We start from the raw sequence: 15,145 nt of genomic DNA, 5'->3' as shown, positions 1-15,145 counted from the left end.
CAGTGAGTTGCTTTGATAACCTCTCCTCCTCAGGTCACACCAGGAAATCTACGTCCCACAGAGATAAACATGCCTTGACTGGAACAATACCCAGTATCTTTTGCTTGGATCCACGTGATCACACGTTCTGCCTGGTTAGACTTCTTTCCATGGCTTGACTAGACACTCAATGCCAAGCCCTAGTCTCTCCCAGGCTGTCAGTGTTAACCATCTCTCATCACCCTTATGAAGATTTGTCAAAAGATATCAGGACACTCACTGTAAGAATCTGGACGTTCAGTAGCCTCATCTGAAAAACTGGCATAAAACTAGTTGCCTTGTCTACCACATAGGGTTACTGTGAGCAAAAATGAGCACTTTGTAAACATTTGTTAGCTGCCATGGAGTAGACTCCAACTCATGGTGATATTATGTACAACAGAAGGAAAAGTTACCAGATCCTGCACCATCCTCACAATTGCCAGCATGTTTGAGTCCATCACTGTGGCTGTTGTGCCAATTCATCTCATCAAGGGTCTCCCATGCGTTTGCTGCTCCTCTCCTTCACCAAACATGATGTCCTCCTCCAGCGACTGATCATTCCTGATGACATGTCCAAAGCAAGTAGGTCTGACAATGTTCTGGTGTGATCCATAAGGTTTTCATTGGCTACTTTTCCAAAGATTGCCAGGCCTTTCTTCCTAGCTTTTCTTAGTCTGGCAGCTCCACTGAAACCTGTCCACCATGGGTGACCCTGCTGGTATTTGAAGTACCATTGACATATCTTCCAGCATCACAGCAACACAAGCCACCACAAGACAAACTGACAGATGACTGGTCACTGTAAACAATTCAAAATCCAAACCCACTGCCATCGAGTCTATTCCTATTCACAGTGATCCCACAGGTCAGAGCAGAGCCACCCCATAGAGTTGCCAAGGCTACGTATCTTTACAGAAGCAGTCTGCCACATCTTTATCCCGGAGAGTGGCTGGTGGGTTTGAATCACCAGTCTTTCAGTTAGCAGCCAAGTGCTTTAACCACTGTGCCACCAGGGCTCTTGTGTAAACAATTTTAAAAAAAAAAAAAAAACCAAACCCGTTGCTGTCAAGTTGGTTCTGACTCATAATGACCCTATAGGTCAGAATAGAATTGCCCCACAGAGTTCCCAAGGTACACCTGGTGGATTTGAACTGCCAACTTTTTGGTTAGTAGCTGTAGCACTTAACCACTATACAACCAGAGTTTCTGTGTAAACAATAATCAAAAACCAAAGCCAGTGCCGTCGAGTCGATTCCGACTCATAGCGACCCTATTGGACAGAGTGGAACTGCCCTGCCCCATAGAGTTTCCGAGGAGCGCCTGGCGGATTCGAACTGCTGACCATTTGGTTAGGAGCCATAGCACTTAACCACTACGCAACCAGGGTTTTCCGTGTAAACAACCGTGGTATTAAAGTTAATATATCACTATTATTATGACAAATCTAAATATGAGAGTTGAGGAGGCACTCTACAGAGGGTTACACAATATTACCCCACTCCAAGGACTCACTGGTCTCACATTTCTCATATATTACTACCTCACTGCATTAATTTTCTGGGCAAATATTTATCTGCCTTGTGAATTCCAGGCAACAGCAAAGTGTCTGATTCAAAAAGAGAAAGGACAGAAATCTCAGGCAGCGGTTTTTGCAACACAAAGTTCCCCTGTTCCTCCAGCTGATTTCTAAGGCTTTAAGTCCCAAAAAGCCATTGTTTTTGACAAACCAACCATGCAGGAAGCAAAGACACAGAAGAGAGAGAAACAAAGACCAGAGGCGGAGATTAAAGCACGATAACCAAAAAATGGAGAGGCAGCTTGGAGATCATCCAGAGGCAGTTCTCCTGAAGGCTCTGTATCACCCCTCTTCCGCATCTGCCCAGCTCACACAGTCACCAGCGCATTGTTGGGTCTCACCCACAGCTGCCTCCAAGCAAATGCCCCAATCCGTCCTGCTCCTCCCCCGGCAGGATCCTGTTTTCCAATTCAGGCCCCACTTTTTCACCATCTCCTTGCTCTAATAAGATATGTATCTAGGGAAAAGGCGGGACTATTGATTTTTTTTCCAGTTGATTGCGAGCTGCTGAATTTCATTATCTCAAATCTCTCTTGAAAGGAGCCTGACATCAGCCTGGACTGCTCACTGTGGAGCCAAGCGTGTGGCGTGATTTGATGCCTGAAGCACACGAGAGACAGGCTCCTCAGGGAGCTGGGCGGTCAGGCCACGGAGAGGGCAGCAGCCTGGCCTAGAGCTGCCACCCCGACACCTGCGATGGTGGGAGGGGCTCCCAGAGTCTCCCACGACGGCCCAGCCAGCTTGCTGTGTCCAGGGGTTGAGTTTATTTCACAGATTGCACCAATGGTTGATAAAAAGATGTAACATATTTTTTCCAAATACACAACCAGAGACAACTCATCTAGGAGCTGCCAGAGCACATTTCACAAGATGCACGAAAAATCCCCAGAGCTGAGAAATGAAAAACTCACCACAGACTGATGCCAGCCAGGCAGGCATTTCTAAATGACTAAAATGCCTTAGAGGCTGAGCTCCTGGCACTGGAGAGAAGGGCTGCACATCACCGCCAAAGAAATACACAGAACCTCAGGCCTCACATGCAGGGAGGGGGCTGGCCCACAGCTAACCTCCAAACTGTATCCTCACCCACCTCTCCCCTCCCCCACCACCACCCCCAGCACCTCAATCCCATTGGGAGAGGGGCAGCAGAGCTGGCAAGGAATGGAAGTGAGAAAGACTGGCTTTATGTGGGTAGAGAATCCAGCTCACAGAATAGAGCAGTCCTTCTAGGCCCCGCCCATCAAAAGGAGAATTTGCAGAGGAAACAATGAGTTTAAAGTGGAAGAGTTGCAATTCTTGGGAAGAGGGAAATTCAAAGGAACATATACTGTAACCAGCCCCTGTCCTTTCTCACAACCCCTGCTCTGTTGGCTACCACACTGTGGAGAGCCTGCCTGACCTCTCCCCTCCCCCCCACAAAAAAAAACTCCAAACCTGTGGTTATAAAGTCAATTCCTACTCATGACGACCCCAAGTGTTACAAGAGTAGACCCGCTCCATAGGGTTTTCTTGGCTGTCATCTTTACAGAAGCAGATCACCCTGTGTTAATAGCCAAGAGCAAATTCGTGCCATATAGGGACCTTTCCAATTCCCCAGGTGCTTAGAAAAACGTTCTGCTTTTGTTTGTCAAAATAAAACTATGCTTGTTGGCTCTAATCACGAGGTAGGAATGACGTCTTTGAGAGGGCAGCACTTCATCCCATCTTGCCAAGCTACTTGATTCAAAGCACAGACACTGGAAAATTCAAAGGCTGCTTTGATTTCTATTTCAATGCCCAAATAAAAATTAATTGGGTCTCCTCATCCCAGCACCCTCCCTTCTACTTCTACCCTTCTCTAACATCAGCCACGGTCAGAATCGAAGGCCTTCATGCAAGCACACAAGTCTCCACCAGGCACATGCTCAGTGTGCGCTTCACCCAGGGAAAGAAGCACGTCCTTTCCCTTGAACTTGCATATTCCTGAGCTAAGTTCATCTGAATCAGCAGCTTCTCCCAGACACGGCCTAAGTTTATAGCTGGCCTCTATGAGGACCTCCATGGATGACGATAGTAACAGTTATGATGTTGAATGTCTGTTTCTTCAGGTTTTTATAACAATATGAGTCTGTACAACCTCTCTTCATAAGACCCAAGATTTTTCTATTTCACAATATGTCTGAGTCCTTCTGTCTCCTCTAAGAAGCAACTATTCTCATAAGCAACAAAGGCAGCTATTGATGTCTATAAGATGGGCTCTTTACCTAGAAAATATAGCCCCCAAGTCAGCATTTTCAAAAAGACAGCCAAAACTCAATAGCAGAAATTAAGCTAATGGGATCATCTATAATTTGTTACAAATATTGGACCAAACAATCTCTCTGATCTGTTGAGCCCTAAGGCTCGGGCTTCATCAGGCTTCTTTCCAACACTGGTTCCTGGGAGTCCATGCTGCTGCCTGTTAGCTTGGAAATGGTATGTCTTCCTCCCCAGATGGAAAGCCCACTCCATGATGATGGGTTTTCCCAGCTGATATTTATGGTAGGGGCAGCCTAATGATTCATCTCCCTGGGACACTGGAAAGAAGCTAATCAGAGGAAGCCTGCACCTCCACCACCCTCACTGCTGTTCTCTCAGCATCTCCATGTACCACTCAGTAAATGAGATCGATGCCAAGAGGGAGAATCACCCAGAGTACTGAGTGTGTCCGGGTGGTTACCCTTGATCGTCTGCCCCAGTAGCACCAGCTCTGCCCAGTGCAGGCAGCACTCTGCTCCTGATGAGCACCCCATGCTGAACGTGCTGCACAGCGCCCTCACCACAGGAAGAAAGGGCATTTATCAAGCAGTCTCTCGGCTGCCCATGTGTCTTTTATCTTTGAACCACCCTTGTATTTTCCATTACCCTCCTGTGTGCCTCTCGGTCCCGGTATCCCTACCGTTTCCTCCTATACAAAGCCCATGTGGTGTGTGAAAGTCGTTGATATTCCCTGATTTTCCTATGGGCAGCTCAACACAAAGAAAAGTGAAACACTGCTCTTGACCTGAACTTGGAAATCTCAGGGGAAACGTGCAGATTTAGGGATGATGGGTCCTTCCCAGAAGCGCCCAAGACAGTAGTGCACCCTATTCAAGGGCCATCCTCACATCCAGTCTCCCTAACAGCACCACAAAATCGGATCACCACAACTTTGAAGTCTGTCAAGAGCTCATCCAACTGGTTAAAGCACTAGGTTACTGAACAAACGTCACACATGTATTCCATCTCTGAGTCCTCATCTTGCTTAAAAAGCAAGCAAGAATATATGGGCAGAATAGCAGACTAGAAATAAGATCTGAGTTCTAGGCCTGTTTCTATCAGCCCATTATACATCAGACTTTAAGATAAATATCTTTGGACCTTGGGAAGGAAGCCATCCTTTTATAGGCTCAGCCCCAAAGACAGTTATAGATGTACATAGATGGACTCTTGCTAGCTGCATCACCAGGGAAACATCACCAGGGAAACTTTACGTGTTTTTATTTCCTCAACTGTAAAGTGAGAATAGCAAGAGCAGTCTTGTCTACCACACATCATTGTGTGAACCATATGCGTTAATGTGTAAGAAAACACTCTATAATTTATACATCTCCATACAAATACCAGCACGAGTATCTTCCGTGAGTTCCACTCAAAAGTATGGCCGCTTTGTAGAGTACTGCAGTGGATTCTAAGTCAGGCATGCCCGAGCTTTTTCCCTGCAAGAGTCATCAGTACATGGGAGAGAAGGGAGGAGCGTAACACGCTCCCCTGCTGTTCAAAGCAAAAGGAGAAACAAATATGACACATCTGGATGGTGGAACCAAAACAGGTTCATTTTAAGCTTCATATCAAAACCTGTGCATTTATAAATATAAAAATGAGTGTATGTGTATACATGTTGAGGCTGAAAGAATGATTTCCACAGGAGAACAAGGGACGCAGGAATAGGGGGGATCCTTACAGTAGGAACAATAGTTGAAGAGCAAGTATAAAGGTGGGGGAGGGGAACACAAGGTACAGTCAAGGACCAGTGTGAAAAATCCCATCTGGCTGAATTTTAGCAACAATTCAAACCTCTTTGCCTTCCCCATGTGAACGCGCTATGGGGTTAGATCTCTGCAGGGTAATGTTAGGGATGGAAGGAGAATGGGAGGATATCCTAAGTAACTCCCTAGAAGAGCATTAGTGGCTTGCTTTTATAGGCTGGCTAGCATGTGATACAGGTGTAAGAGCAGGCAGTCACTAAATAGTCCAAGACACATTTGGACAGAGAGTTTGAAGGCTTATCATAGAATGTCTCTAGGAGACTGAATTCCCATAATAAAAACGACAAGCAGTTATACAGTGCTTACTACAGTCCAGGCCCTGTTATAAGAGCTTTATATGTATAAGCTCAGTTAATCTGAATAAGGTACATATTATTATCAGCATCCCTCCACCCAAATCAGCTAATAAACAGTTGAGTTAGGATTCAATCCCAAACAATCAAATGCTGGAGTCCATGTTCTCTGCCACTGTTGTTAAGTTGCCATTGAGTCAGCTCTGACTCAGGGTGACCTTATGCATAACAGTACAAACTCTGCCCAGTGTTCACGATGGTTGGTATATTGCAGTCCATTGTTGTGGCTGGCTATTGTATCAATCCATCTCATTTAGGGTATCAGCCACTACAGGTGGTGGATTTTATTAAGTATCTTCTTCAGCATCATAACTGAGCAGAGCATGAATCCCTCTTTGCTCACACTCATAGTCCTTGCAGCCCATCTGTATATTTTTTCAGGTCCTACTCACTTTTTTGTCCAACATACAGAAGTGTGTGCTCTGTCTGTCCCTCAAATGAGATTATGAGCACCTTAGGGGCAAGAGCTAGAAGTACATCTTCTGGATATTTCACAACAGAGAACATGGGGAACATTCTCGCTCCACAGCAGAGTAAATAAGAAACTAGGCTTCAGAATTAATCAACATGAGTTTAAGTACCAGATTTGCCTCTTATCAATTGGAACTTTGGGCAAATTGTTAATGTCCTTACACTTTATTTTCTTCATCTGTAAAATGGATATAACAATAATAAGCAAATATAAATAAAATAATTAAAAAGTAAAGATAATAAAATGAATATAATAATACAAGCAACCCATAGAGTAAAGCTTAGCCCAGCATATTATAAATATTAGCTATTAATAATTCATTCTTCAGATGGAAACACTGTCATGGATTTGGTCACCATCTCTTAAAGGCTCACCCTCTTCCTAGCTGAGAGGTATTGTTCATCTTTCTCCACATGATCATTCTCAGCAAAGGCTGGAATCAGAATCTCTAGCCCACTGGTCTCCAAAAGTTCTCAAAAGAAGAGATGATGCCCTTGGGGTATCTGGAAATGGGGGGGGTGCATATTTGAATGGGAAGGAGTACTGGCATTTTTCAGCTGAGGTGGCCAGGATGTGAAATAACTTCCAATGCTCAGGACTGACCCACAAAACAAAGAGTTTTCCCACCCAGAAGACCAGTAGCGTCCCCACTGGAAAATACAGCGCTGCTTGGGAAATATTCGTATATGAGGGACCAACAATAAAATCAGTCCAATAAACTTATAAAAGAGGAAAAGCAAGCCAAAATCAGTTAGGAAGTCAAAAATACCTCCTTATGGCTTCTGGTGGCTCCACAAGGAAGAGAACCTGATTGGCCAAGGCCAGGGTGTCATCCAGGGCCTGGCCCATCTCCCGCAGCTCGCTCAAGGGCAGTGTCCCAGCCAGCGCAGCCAGTGCACAGCCTGGCCACTGCAGCAGCTGCTCCTGCTCTTCTATCTCCTTCCTCAGTTGTTCATCTTTTGCTTCCAGCACAGACATTCGTGCTTGGAGAGCTTCAATTTCTTTCTGTAGAGAGTGGGAAGACCAGATTTTATAAATTAACCTCCTAGTGACATACCGCTCAGGTGATATTGACGCATTTAAATGTGAGTTGGCCATAGGTACCAGGACTGTGACGCTCCCTTCTGTGGCAGACAGGTTTTTGGAGGTTTGCCGAACTGGAAAAATCATGCCAGCCAGCTTTATATTTCTCATTAGTCGGCATAAGGAAAAACCTTCCCTCTCAAACACTAAAAATCTATGGGAGGAGCCAAGAATTGACTTGGAATACCCCAGCAAACATATAAATGACTTACTTCACTTTAGGTAGAAGAGCTAGACATAGGACAACAGCACCATGCACTTAAGTTACTAGCTAAGCAGGTAACACTAGGTAACCACAAGGAGGCAAGCAAATAGCCTTTGTCTGTCTGTCTCTAAACTCGAAAATGAAGAAGGCAGTCCTTTCAGCTCAGTAATGAAGTCACTCTCGAGGCTCACCCTTCAGCCAAAGATCAGACAGGCCCATAAAACAAAACAAGACTGAAGGGACATAACAGCCCAGGGGCAAGGACTAGAAGGCAGGAGGGAACAGGAAAACTGGTAAAAGAGAACCCAAGGTCGAGAAGGGAGAGTGTTGACATGTCGTGGAGTTGTTAATCAATGTCATAAAACAATATGTGTACTGTTTAATGAAAAACTAGTTTGTTCTATAAACCTTCATCTGTACAACATACAGAAAAGGAAAAGAAATTCTCATTCCTAAACTGACTATCACTGGCCTGGATAGGAAAAGATACACACTCCTGAATCAATCACCTAGGGGAGTGAAAGATAAAGGATAGAATAGTAGCTTTACTTGTAAGGCCTGGTTCACAAATGGCCAAGCCAGGGGATAGAGTCAGCCCCAGCTGAGCTGGAAACAGCAAACATCATTGCCCAACACAAGGTCCTGAACAGGCCTGAGGAAAACTAGACAGACCCCTAACTTCAGACATCATGGCACACAATGTTCAGTGTAGAAAAAAAAAAAGTACTGTGTGGGGAAAGATAAAAAATCATGGCTTCTCAGGCCTGCAGTACTGAGAGAACTAGGAGATCCTATAGATAGTGTCATGCAGTCTAAAGTTCATGAAAATATTAAATAAATTTAATTTCCATTAATATAACAAACCAAAATCCAAGGGATCTTTATTTATTGATCTTAAGGTCAATAAATAAAACAAGCAGCAGGTAAGTGAGCACCCACTGTGTGCACAGCATTGAAGCAGATAATCTCTCGCTGACCATATGACTTCTGAATTAAAAATCAGGCTCTTAAATTCGCATACTCACATGAGCCGTGCTTTGGTTTCTGGCTGGTATAAACACAGCACTGGTCCTGGATGTCTCTCCATCTCATAACTTCAAGGCACAGACACCCTACAACTCCTACCTGCTAAACCCACTTCTAATAGGATAAAGAAGTTCTAAGCAGAAAACAATGCCTCAGTGTCTCCCATTGGTCTGAGATGATTGTATTATTGCCAGAGTCTCCCGACTAATCTCCCTACCTCCACCTTCAAATTCTTACAAACTATTCTTTCTTAACCCAGGAGTCCCTGGGTGGCACAAATGGTTGTTTGTGGTGAAATGAATTATTTAATGTGGCCCTTCTAGCCATAGTCTTTGTGACTCACACACAGAGATTTAGTGGGACTATGCAAATAAGGTATATGAAATCTATGATGATTGGGGTTATGTGTCAACTTAGCTAGTCCATGATTTCCAGTATTGTATGGTAGGCCTCCACTTTGTGATCTGATGTAATTATCCTCCACTTTTTGTATAATAAGTCTGAACCTCTACATGTTAATGAGGCAGAGCTGGTGTGGGGTGTATCTTGAGTCACAGCCTTGCAGGAGGGTGTGACTCAAGTCCCACCCTTACTCAAGTCATGCCTTCCCAGGAGTGTGGCCTGCATCCAAGGTATATATGTGGGTGCCCTGGCAGGGCTCTCCCTCTCTGCATTTGGATCCTGCATCCAGTTTGTTACTGTCTGACCTACAGTTCTTGGGTCTTGAGACAGAGATCTGCCGTCTGACCTACAGATTCTGGAATTCACCAGTTTCAGCCCCATAGGCTGGTGGCCTATTGTCTGACCTGGTTAGCCAGTTTCCACAGCCTTGTGAACCAGTAGGCTATGGTCTGGCCTGCCCATTTGGGCTCGTCAGCCCCTGCAGCCAGGTCGGTCAGGAGAAGCCTGTGCCTGACCCACAGATTTGGGACTTGCCAGCCTCCACAACCATGTGAGCCACTTCCTTGATACAATTCATGAGTTCTGTAAGACATTGCAGCAAATTACAGAACCCAAACACAGGAAGGAAAGTACTGAATGGAAGAAGAGTAGTCAATGTTAGAGATGGTGCAGTGGCACGGCAATTTGGAAAAGTTGTACATTTGGGGCATCTTTAACCTCTGCCTCATAGGAACCAAATTCGTGCTGATCCTTATAAAAGAAAGTACTCATCTGTGGTGTCAACTACTAGCCAAAAGGTTGGTGGTTCTAAACTCTCCCCAAGAGGTGCATCGGAAGACAGGCCTGGTGAACTGCTTCTGAATGGTCACACAGCCTTGAAAACCCTGTGGAGCACAGTTGTGCACTGCACACATGGAGTCGTTGTGAGTCAGAAAACTAATAACAACAACAACAACATTTTTTTAACATAGCTGTCAAAGTGATTCTTTAAAATGTGACCAGATCATGTCATTTCACTACTTAAAGCCCTGCAACGGCTCCCATTTCAACCCAAGTCCTTACACAAGGCTACAAGGCCCTACAGGCCCCTTTCATCCCTGACCTCACACCATACTACTCTCCCCCTCACTTACGCTACTCCAGCCACACTGGGCTCTGAGCTGCCCTTGGAACATGCTAGGCACACTCCACCTAATAGAGTCTTCACACTGGCTATTCCTTGCCTGGAACACTCTCACTGGAGATTCTTCCAGGGCTCCTCCCTCTTCTCCTAGCATTTGCTTCAATCTCACTTCTCAATCAGTAGACCCCATTACCCTGATACCCCGGTCTACTCAATACAGCTCTTATCACCCTATTGTTGTTGTTGTTGTTAGTTGCCGTTGATTCCAACACATGGCAATTCCATGTGTGCGATGTGGAATTGTTCCATAGGGTTTTTAAGGCTGTGATCTTTCAGAAGCAGATTGCTAGGCTTGGCTTCTAAGACCTCTGGGGGTGTTCAAACCACCAACCTTTTGCTTAGTAGTCTAGTGCTTAACCGTTTTCACCACCCAGGAAGGTTTTTTTTTTTTTTTTTTTTAGGAACTCCTTATCACCCTACAACGCACTGTGTACATAATTTAGGTATTTATTATGTTTATCATTTATTGTCTATCTGCTCCGCTTTCTCCCCACCTCCACCCCCACTAGAACATAAGCTCCAAAGGGATTCCAAGCATTCTAAACAGTGCTTGGCACATAGTAGGTACTCAATAAACATATGTTGCATAAATAACTTTCCATCTTTCCCTGGAGTGCTGCCATGAATATTCCCTTTAAGCACTAACTACCTTGGGCTCAATTTATTTTCTATGCACTCTGACATTATTTGGAATTTTGCAGACCTTTAAATTGGTAAATATTGTTAAAAACCAGACAGCAAAATTTTCAGCGATCCAAACTTTACAATGATGCTCACTGAATATATACATGCTCAGCTTATTGGGGAATATCTTCAAATTATGATGACTTTTGCTTCCCTTTTGTTATCGCAGGGACCTGGATGAGGAGACTCAGATAACAATACTACCCTGCATTGGCAGGTGTGGGTGCAGGTGTTCCCGGAACTTGTCCAAGCTCCCATACTCCAATAACTTTCCTAAGCTCACACAACAGCTAAGCCTACGACAGCATTTAAACTCAGGTATTGAAGATCTATGTTCTTTCCACAATGTCATGTCATCTCTAATCGGTGTTTCCTCATTGGTTCCCATTGCTTCTAAGGCATCCAGGCTGCTGTAGGCTGGAACCCAGTCTCAAGGTTCCCTGCCTCTGGGGTGCCATGTCAGCTTCCAGAGCTCCTGACTGTCTGCTGGCTTTAACACAGTGATGACTCTTGGTCAACTTTCATCCACTGCCCTGGGCCAATGTTGGGTTTCTATGCATTGCTGCTAGACATTCTCAGATTTGCCTGCCTTGTCGAGTCTGGACTTAGCACTTCATTTCCTCACATACTGCTGCTCACAGTCCAGCATGACAGAAATTTTCTTAAGGAATTTTCACAGTACAGATTCCTTTCTGCCTTCCAAAAAAACCCTCTAAAGGTCAAAATGATAAGAGGTGACAAATTGGCCCGGCAGACAAGGGAAGGATATTCAAGAGGTAATGACGACTATCAAAAACAGGCACAAAAGCTGCTGAGCTTTCAACCTCTCATTTGTAATGAGATTCATACAAACCCTCTAGTCATTCTCCACCGATCTCTCCTTTTTATACCTTAGAGGTTGACAGCTAAAGCTCTAATTGCTACACTCAAGAAAGCAAAGACCCACTTTGTTATATTTGGCTTAAATGAGTAAGAAAAACACTGCCCTAGTTATTGAAGATTCTTCATCTGCTTACCTGCAGCTGCTGCTTTTCTTGAAGAAGCCAGTCTCGCCTAGTGATAGACACATGGAGTCTGTCCTGAGCAGTAGGTTCCAGAAGCTTTGGCTCTATTCTGAGCATGGGTTGGGTGTCTTCGCTGCTGGCCCTAAAAATAAAACGCCATAGAACTGAAATCCTCAGGCCTACAAGAATTTTAAGAGTAAGAAATTTCCCAAAATGGTCCCTGGCTGTTCTCATCCTCAGGAGTGTCATAGGGATGAGGCACCTAATGTAAGTTTCTGTTTTAATTTAAATGTGTTAGGGCTTTTTCCTTTTCTCATAGCCTAATTTTCATTATAGTCCCTAGCCACATGTGGCTACTGAGCACTTGAAATGTGGTTAGTCCAAATTAAAATGTGCTGACAGTGAAAAATACACACCATATTTTAAAGACTCAGTATAAGAAAGTATAAAATATCTCATTAATATTTTATGTTGATTACATATGGAAATGATACTATTTTGGATATATTGGGTTAAATTAAATATATTGTTAAAATTAATTTCAGCTTCTTACTCTTTTAAGGTAGCTCCTAGATAATTTGGGAGCAGTGGTGGTCCAGTGGTAGAATTCTCGCCTTCCGTGCAGGAGACCCAAGTTTGATTCCCAGCCAATGTACCTCATGCACAGCCACCACCTGTCTGTCAGTGGAGGCTTACGTGTTGCTATGATGCTGAACAGGTTTCAGCAGAGCCTCCAGACTAAAACAGACTAGGAAGAAAGGCTTGGCAATCAACTTCCAAAAACCCAACCAGCAAAAAATCCTATGGATCACAATAGTCCATTGTGCATGGTGTCACCATGAGTCGGGAGTTGACTTGACAGCAGCCAACAATAACAAAAATACTAGATAATTTTAAATTATACATGTGGCTCCCATTATATTTCATTGGCCAACACTGCCTTGGACCATCCAAACAGAGACAAGTTCCAAGACTAATCTTGAGTGTAAAGATTAAAAGGAGAGGTGTGACCAACTTGTAGGTACTTGGGTCAGAGCTTCTTAGAAAAGGTTTGCTGAAAGACTGTTGTAAATCTCTTAAAATCTGTTTGCTTCCTTCTCTTACTCTTGCAGGAGTTGACAAATTGATTAAAGCAATACTCATGAAAATGCAGACACAACTTGCTTTTTGGTGAGTTGCCTTTACAACAGTCTTACAGATATTTATCATCAAAGGATGATCAATTCATCCTTATAGTGTTTGATTTCTAACCCAATGCATTATGACAGAAAATTATTTAACCTCAGTCAAACCAAGTCAAGAATTCAAGGAAGCCATGTTTAAGAAAACACCAGTAAAGCAGAAAGGCAAGTAACTAGTTGGTGGAAATATTGCAACATATGTGTCAGACAAAAGGATGATATTGCTAATTTAAAGAGTTCTATCAAATCAATATGAAAAAGACAAGCACAGATTCCAGATGTTCCAAAAAAAAAGAATTACAAAGAGTTAAGGTATTTATCATCAAAAATAGTTTTAAACACAAATAAAAAAACCAAAAAATATTTATTCAACTATCAAAGTGGCAAAGGTTTTCTTGCATCATAATCCTTTTGGTAATTTTAGGGAATAAGAATTAGACTTAAAATTTACGTTGGTGCGTCTATTCCCAGTTCTATGGATTTGTCACATGTAAATAATCAGAGAGGGACACAAAGATAAGCTACAAAAATATCAGGTGTTTTCCTAGCAGCCCCAAACTGAAAACACCCTAGCTGTGCCCCAAACGAGGAACTAGTTCAGTCAACTATGGTACGACCACACAGAGAAGAGCTATACAAAAAAAAAAACAAAAACAAACCCACTGCTGTAAAGTCGATTCCAACTCATAGCAACCCTATAGAACAGAGCAGAACTGCCCCATAGGGTTTCCAAGGAGCACCTGGTGGATTCGAACTGCCGACCTTTTGGTTAGCAGCCAAAGCTCTTAACCGCTATGCCACCAGGGTTTCCAAGAGCTGTACAGTCATGAAAAATTAGGTTGTAAAAGTAGATGTAACGTCATGGAAAATGTTCGCTGCATATTGCTTTGCTTTAAAACAGGCTTTATGGAAACAGGTGTAATATGAACCAACTGTTGTAAAAATAATATGGATATAAAATAAAAGACAGGGAAAAGAGCCACCAAAATGCTATCAGCTCTTACCTCTGGGTGGTAGGATTACTTCTTCTGGCCAATCTTTTCTTTCTAAATTTTCTACAGTGACCATGTGTTATTCTTATAAGTACAATAAAAAATGTTTTCTACCACATACCTTAAGTAGCTGCACTATTTAGTTAAATATTTTAACATAGCCAACCTGTCTTGTAACCCCTGGACAAAAGCGACATGTCTGTGTTTTAAATAAATCCCACTAATAAGTAAACCATCAAGGGCATCTTCCCCTGCAGAGAAGCAGGTGTCTGTAGCTTCTGACAGTTTGAGGCATAAATTCAGTGTCCTAAAAATGCCAAATTAAACATGTCCCCTCTTCCCCTGGAATCTCTCTCCACACAGCTCAGACTTGTCAGTCACTTATTGTAACTTACCACCCAATTTAGAATTTCTTTTTAAAGACATAGTTTTCTGTTTTGTATGCTTAAAGGCAAATAATAACAGTACTAGTAATAAAAAATTTTAAACTAATAATAATAAAATAAACTATGAATTGAGAATTTACTACACACTGGGCATTATCATTTTTATCACATTCACTTCTCATTATGGACCTAAGGTGAAGGTATTATTACAGTTCTGCAGATGAGGAAACAGACTCAAAGGGATATTAAGTGATTAAGACCATGGCCTTACAGACAGCAAGAAGCAAAGTTTGGGCGTCAAGGGCAGAGCAGGTTGAATTCCAAGTTCAAGTCCTGTCTCAGATACCACACTGCATTAGGTTCTCAGCAAAATCGTAAACATCTGTTTCCTCCTTGTTCAATCTACATCCATTAATTCAGTCACCTCCCTCAATATTCAACAGGGGCAGGAGGATGATGGAAAGAGCATAGCACTTGGAGTTAGAAGACTACAACTTGAATGTTAGCTCTGCCTTCTTCTGTGTATCCTTG

General features: G+C 43.2%; 1 protein-coding gene across 14 annotated transcripts in view; it reads right to left on the bottom strand.

Moving 5' to 3' along the window:
- Positions 1 to 15,145, bottom strand: part of DISC1 (DISC1 scaffold protein) — a 419,870-nt gene that overhangs the window by 256,863 nt on the left and 147,862 nt on the right. For all 14 annotated transcript variants that reach the window (XR_010319406.1, XR_010319407.1, XR_010319408.1 and 11 more), the window contains 2 exons: positions 12,068 to 12,197; positions 7,238 to 7,473 (listed from right to left, as the gene is read on the bottom strand). Coding sequence is in view for 11 of the 14 variants with exons in the window: in XM_064276664.1 (XP_064132734.1) it covers positions 7,238 to 7,473; positions 12,068 to 12,197 (366 nt within the window). In the remaining 3 variants the exon portion in view is untranslated. The remainder of the gene's footprint in view (positions 1 to 7,237; positions 7,474 to 12,067; positions 12,198 to 15,145) is intronic.

The sequence above is a fragment of the Loxodonta africana genome, chromosome 25, assembly GCF_030014295.1.
Source record: "Loxodonta africana isolate mLoxAfr1 chromosome 25, mLoxAfr1.hap2, whole genome shotgun sequence".
NCBI classification, from domain to species: domain Eukaryota; kingdom Metazoa; phylum Chordata; class Mammalia; order Proboscidea; family Elephantidae; genus Loxodonta; species Loxodonta africana.
Note: the sequence above shows the minus strand (reverse complement) of the source record. Positions and strands in the feature narration are given on the sequence as shown.